This window comes from Folsomia candida, unplaced genomic scaffold, assembly GCF_002217175.1.
Source record: "Folsomia candida strain VU population unplaced genomic scaffold, ASM221717v1 Fcan01_Sc012, whole genome shotgun sequence".
NCBI classification, from domain to species: Eukaryota; Metazoa; Arthropoda; class Collembola; order Entomobryomorpha; family Isotomidae; genus Folsomia; species Folsomia candida.
This window is the reverse complement of record NW_019091204.1, coordinates 2,222,748-2,229,288: the sequence shown is the minus strand read 5'-3', so window position 1 is coordinate 2,229,288 and position 6,541 is coordinate 2,222,748. Positions and strand designations below refer to the sequence as shown.

Here is a 6,541-nt window from a genome sequence, read left to right as displayed (position 1 = left end):
TTGGTATGGGTTGTTTTTTTAGTTATTAATTATTATCGTCTTTTCTCCGTCTCACTTTCAAATTAGTGTTTTTATTGTAAATTTTGTATTCCGGCTAGATAGCGCAGAAGAATCTCTGGTGTCTAATATGTCTATGAAAAATACGAATTTCAAAATTTCAGATCTACCTACATTATATTGAGATGCCAGGAGAAAAATATTTTAAACTTGTTTCTGTACGATTTAATTCCAAGCATATCAGCGAAGATGCAGAATTTTCCACATTTGATTAATAAATCATTTTTGAAGTGGCCACATTATACAACAAAGTTGCGATTTATTGATAATTTGGCATATAAATATACCCGTCTGTCACGGCAATCGAGACTAATAGTCCCGTAAGAACCATGACATGGATGCCCTATAATGTTTAGATAAATAATACCCTCTTGATTCCCCCGGTAGTTAATGAGGGATTTATCGGCACTCTAAAATTATCCCATACTGCATTTCCTGAAGGACAGCTATAACGCGGATATGAGCGATTTTTGGAAAGTGCAAGTGAAAGATTACGTAAACTTTTTTAGGCGGAAGTCATAAGACGAGGCGGCAATTATAAATGAGTTCATGATTTATCGACACGCTACCCCACGAAGCCCATTTAAAATCGTAACAGTTGCATTATGATGGATCCGAGATTATTAGAACTTTTGGACAAGTTCTAATTGCAAAATTTGTAAAGGTTGGTTAATGACGTAATCTGTGTAATTGGTGTAGTATATAACGCGGAGTAATAAAAACATTAGTTACACCAGAGTCATGGTGGCATTCGGTAAGCAAAATTTTGTATCGCTTGCATTCCAGATTTATGAGTCAGTGCCGAACGTGGGATGAGATTCATCCTGCCTAACCGTCCCTGAAATATTTTAGTTGTTTTTTTACTTAGTATAAGTATAAATTCGTTTTGGGCATGCAGTTTTAAAAATAATTTACCTGTTTCAATATCTCATTTCTCCAAAAAGAATAGTTTTAATTTATTGGGAAAAAATTACTAAATAAAATGACAATTAAATTTCTTGTGACATCTGCTTTTATTGTTCTCGCAAAGTTGCATAGAGCAAGGTGAGACTAAAATAATGCAGTCTCGTCATTTCGCAAAACATGACTTTGTGTAATTAAACCACACATTATAACACCCACACAAATATGCACCGTGTTTTTTCACACAACACCCAAGAAATTTAACATGTGTGGTACAATTACACACAACACAATACCCACACCTAATTTAAAATAAAACACACAGCACAACACCCACACATTTCAATATGTGTTGTGCAATTAAACCACACATTATAACACCCACACAAAATATGCACCGTATTTTTTCCCGCAGCACAACACCCACACAATAATTCAGAAAAAGCATGTGTGACACGGTTTCACACATTTTCACACATGTGTGGTCACATGTATGATATATATAAATATCATTTTCTTGGGATACCGTTTATTAGCAAATATGCCATGGTAATACCTCATCCGGCACATTAATTATTAATATTATTTCGGAGAAGTGCTGCTAGTACTAATATGTATTAATAACATTATTAATACATTATTATTATTATTTATGTATGTACATATAAATATTATGAGAATAATCTACTTTTAATTACTAGCAGATTGAGTTTTACCTCTGATAATCACAAAGTTTCCAAGCGGAATTTGTTTTGATCAATGTGCAGGCTAATGTTATTTCGCAGGTAACTAAGCACATTGGTGCTTAGTTATGCTAAAAAATAATTGCACATCCTATCATAGGACTCCGACCCTGGGTTTTATTGGTTTTAGTTGGGTTTTATTTAGACTTTTTTTTATAAAATTGCATTTTAATAGTTAAAAAGATATGTAACAAATTCTTTACCCAACGTGATTGCACGTCGATTGAGAACCTTTTTCCATTTTTTATCTTCATGTAAATCTGATGGAAATCAATGACAGACGTAGTCGTAGACGTTTCAAAGTTTTACCAACTTTGAAATTTAAAAAAAATATAGGCGGCCTTGTTGTAATCGATGGTGGGTAGTGGGCTAAGGTAAATTGCATTTTGCTGCAGTCTGGCTGGGGAGAATGAGCAATTGTAGGTAGCGTCGCTTCCTTCTCGTCGAGAGGGGGGATGGTTTTGATAACTTGCTGGTAAGAGGTGAAAGCTCGTTGGTAGAGAGACTCTCCCACTCCATGCGAAAACATTTGTCGCTGATGCCCCGCTTCGTCTTAACACGAATGTACTCTTCTGGCAGGGCACAGTCATCGTCTCAATTGTGGTGGGTTTAATGGCGGCCCATCCAGTGACTCGTTTACAAACTGATTCCATACTGGTGGGTGTAGCGGACTCGGCAGGATGTTCCAGTTGTAGGGGAATGTGTTAGCCCTGTCACAATGCATGTGCATGCCAAATTAGTTTGTTAATATTCCGGCGGAGGTGACGTGGAGGATGCTCTCAAATCATTAGGCACGTGTAGATATTTTTATGCCCACAATATATGTAATTCTTATACAATTAATTTATTAGGATAAACGATACAATTTCCATGAAGCAGAAGACAGTTTAAAAATTCACCCCAAAGAAGTGCTTGGATTTACATTCGACATGTTTAGCAATCATGTTCAGACATCATTGTTGAGCCCTCCGATCCTATTCTGTTAGCTAAGGAGGTACTTCACAAATTCCTTCCTGTCATTCTTCTCCATGCCAATCTTTGCACGACTTACACTAAAATACAAAATATTTTTATAATTCATTTAATAATCACGGATTTATAATTATTTGCAACGAATATACCATTCCGCCAAATCCTTCAAAACTGGAAAGACAGACCATCAACAAAGTGACCACCACGGGTAGGATCAGCGTGCAGTATCGCCGCATGTTTGGTTTGCCTGAAAAGTTAATATTTCAATGCCAAATGCCGAGAATATCCTTCTTTAAGTCACCTCAGAATTCGTCACTTTCACAAGTATTAAAACCCAACTTAAACTATTCAATTAGAAGGCATAATTTAAGCTCCTATGTTCTTGTGATTTGTGTACTACAAAGTATGTAATTAATAAGAACGTGTGGTTTTAGCCCCGAACAAAGGGCTCACGTACACATCGTGTTCGTCCGTCCGTGACACTAACCACTGAACCGATTTTGACGAAAATGGCCTTGTTTGGTGAAAATGGCACTTTTTTTTAGATAGTCTTGTTATAGGCAAATTTAAGACTACACTGTTTTTCGGATCCAAGCGAAAGTAGAATGTTTCGCAAATGCGAGTGCTTCACCCTAAAGAGGTTAATGATATATATATTCCGTTATTTTGGACGATAAATTTGCACAATAATACTTTTGGATAAAAATTAAATTTGTCTGGCTGCTAGACCTTCGCGAGAAGAATGTGTTATGATGGTTTACTTGCTTTGGTGCTTTTAAATAATTGAGCAACTACTATTTATTAAGTCAGATCGAATGGTATTTATACAGGAATGATCTCACGATATCAACCGTCATGAGAAAGGCAACTATAATAGCAAAAGTAAATACAGCGGCAATAAAATGCAAGTGTGTAAACACCAAATTATGGACATGAAATTGAAAGTAGTGCATAAACACCACAAAAGTATCTCAATATTGTTTTTTCAATATATTTAGGGTAATAAAGTAAACTACAGACAAACATTCCTAAGAAAGAAATATTTTTCCTAACAGAATGTTCGAGGCTGTACTTGATTAATTGAATTACACATAATTTACAAAGTAATTATATCATATTTCTGAAGAATTATTCCAAATTCTTGTATTTCTTTTAGCTCCTTCCACATCTTGAAAATACTGTCTCAATTTTCTTGAATTTGCTCTACTTGATCCAATATTTTGAATAAATTCTACATAAACGTAGTTAATATTAAATAATTGCCTGAAAAAGTGTAACTTAATTTAAACAAACCTAAAATTCCCTGCCATATATTAACCAGAAATGTCCTTGCTTCCAGTCCCAAATTCGTCAAGGTTGCAATCGGCCTGGACAAAAAGTTGTCAAGGGGAAGCAACTTGACAATTAAATCAACACCTCCGGGGAACATGAAGTCAAAATCCGAGCCCTATTTTGGTTCAGAAAAATTTTAAAGTACAATAAACTTTTGTGGAACTACGCAGTATTTCCCCAGGCAAAGAAGCTATATTTTTGCTTGATTGACCTAGGCTATCTTCTAGAAGTTCATCTGCAACAAAAATTCTCCGAAGTATGCATTCACCCGGGATCATAAATTATATTGCCAAAAAGAAACTCAAGGCGCGACTGAAAACGGGAAACAAGCCCCCCACCCCCTCTCTTGATACCCTCAACAACCCGCACTCCACCCACAGAGCTACACACCCTGTCTTGCCCGGGCCAAGTGTAGTGTCAAATTTTTAAATCAAAGTTACAACCTGGGTATATCCTTCGATCGCAACGTCAGAATGCCTGCCCATTTTTTGACGAACTTTGGCAAACAGAATGCATGGATCAATTTCCAAAGTGAAATTAGAGGCATTGTCCCCTTCTAAATTAAACATTAACATCCCGATGATACGATCCGTTCGCTTCTACCATGCAGCGGAAATGTGAAATTTGTACAAACTAATTTTAATTTAAAAGAAGATTGCCTAAATTGAAAACCGTACTGGGCCAGACAGGGTGTAGCTGTGTGCGGGTTGTTGCGGGTATCAGGAGAGGGGGTGGGGGGCTTGTTTCCCGTTTTCAGTCGCGCCTTAGGTTTCTTTTTGGCAATATAATTTATGATCCCGGGTGAATGCATACTTAGGAGAATTTTTGTTGAGCAAATATGTTCCTATACACCACCTAAGTAAAGGGACAGGTCAAAAGCAATAAAGCAACAGAAAGCATGCAAAAAGAAATTCCACATTACAGCCTTTTTTTGTCTTTGTTTTTTACCAATACTTGAATTTTGTTTCAACTTTACCAAAAGTGTTACAGTTTCCCCCCGATACTCGGGATTTAGTCCTTCATCATAACTCAACATGTAGACGAATGCCGCTGTCGCGAGCTGTTTATCACTTCTGAAAATATCCCTCACATAAATCTTCCCCAGCAGAATCTTTCCCCCGTCCTTCGCGTTAATTCCGACCAAACGCCACGCGTCGAGTAGTTGATTTGCCGGATAAAAGTTGGTCAACCCTTTCACCGATGTTGGGAGTGAGTCCTTGTTCTTAGTCACAAACTCCGCGTACTCGGGACACATCTTGTTCAAATCTTGAGTAAAATCGATAAGCAGGGAAGGTTTTCCATCCTCATATTCCCCAGGGGCAAAATTACCTTGGAGACGACCAACTGTGAAAAGCCCGGGAACTATGGCGCGATTATTTAACACGTTATGGAATCCTACAACTACTTGGGCCGAATTTTTTGTACAGTCGGCCTTAAATGCGAAATATCCATGCCACAAGAGGCCAACCAGGGTGGGATTGACAGGGGCAAGGCGAGAATTGAGGAATAACAATAACCCCCCGGGAAGTGGGCCGACAGGAACTTTGGAAGGGGTTAATCCAATAGCGAATACGCATTGAAGTTCCGCCTCATGCTTTTTGAGGTCTTCTATCGACGATATTGTGTAGGATTTTCCTGCCTAGAAATTATATGGGTATTTTATCATGTGGATTGTCGAGATTCGCAATCCTGATATTTTGGGAATTTACAAATTCCAAATTTTCCCGATTTTTTTATTTCCCCAATCTTAAAATAAAATAAATATAATACAAAAATACCACTCCTCACCTCACATTTCCCATACGAGGTTGAGGGGATGATCAAATTTTTAGCGACACTTGGTTTATAAGGAAATCCATAATATGGTCCTACCGGTTCGGGAGGAAGTGCGTCAGAAATCCTGGTCAAAAAGGTGACAAGAGCGAGTAGGAATATGACTTTGAAGGGGAACATATCCTAAATATATCAATAAAACAGGAGTAAAATCTCTGCACAAGGTGTCCTCCTAAGTGATATGAGATGAATGCAGGAAAACTAATTTAGATCCTGGATTGCTTTTGGAACTGGTTTTGCACTTTTGGAACTTTTGCACAGTAATTATCTAATTGCATGACGAACTGGATGGTGCCAAGGAGAAATGGATTGCACGACAATTAGGGACCTTTCGTAAATTATGGCACGCACAAATCGTGTTTTTTAGACCGGCGTTCCCTCTTGTCACGTGTTACATCCCTTTTAATACGTGGCGTAAATTCACCTCTCACGCACACATGTGACCCCTCCCCCCTCATTTTTGTGACATATGTAATTTACGAACGGCCCCTTACATATTCATGTCTGCAAATAAATGCAGACATTTATCTTGCCGTTAAATAATTTGCTTGTAGATGGTGATTCAATCGTGTCGGTTAGGTTAGGGCAAAAAAAACATGTAAAAAATGGCCCATGTTTTGCCTTCATGTAGAAATTGTTACTTTGGACAAGTTCATCATCATGATGATTTATCGTGAGCTGAAGAAACCCATCCTCATCCA

The 6,541-nt window shown here is 37.6% G+C and overlaps 1 protein-coding gene across 1 annotated transcript; it reads right to left on the bottom strand.

The window, feature by feature from the left end:
- Nucleotides 1–3,573: 3,573 nt before the first annotated feature.
- Nucleotides 3,574–6,115, bottom strand: LOC110855192. The gene is made up of 4 exons (XM_035856030.1): nucleotides 5,796–6,115; nucleotides 4,984–5,646; nucleotides 3,969–4,122; nucleotides 3,574–3,906 (listed from the first exon to the last, which is right to left on the bottom strand). Exons 1-4 carry the CDS (start codon nucleotides 5,958–5,960, stop codon nucleotides 3,788–3,790), a joined length of 1,101 nt encoding a protein of 366 aa, XP_035711923.1. The 5' UTR covers nucleotides 5,961–6,115; the 3' UTR covers nucleotides 3,574–3,787.
- Nucleotides 6,116–6,541: the final 426 nt, after the last annotated feature.

Excerpts from the sequence above, each read along its gene's own strand:
- LOC110855192 (XM_035856030.1), bottom strand. The coding sequence starts at position 5,960 with ATGTTCCCCTTCAAAGTCATATTCCTACTCGCTCTTGTCACCTTTTTG. Across the intron at positions 5,647-5,795 it reads CCTCGTATGGGAAATGTGAG|GCAGGAAAATCCTACACAAT; the intron begins GTGAGGAGTGGT and ends TATAATTTCTAG. Across the intron at positions 3,907-3,968 it reads TATATGGCAGGGAATTTTAG|AATTTATTCAAAATATTGGA; the intron begins GTTTGTTTAAAT and ends ACGTTTATGTAG.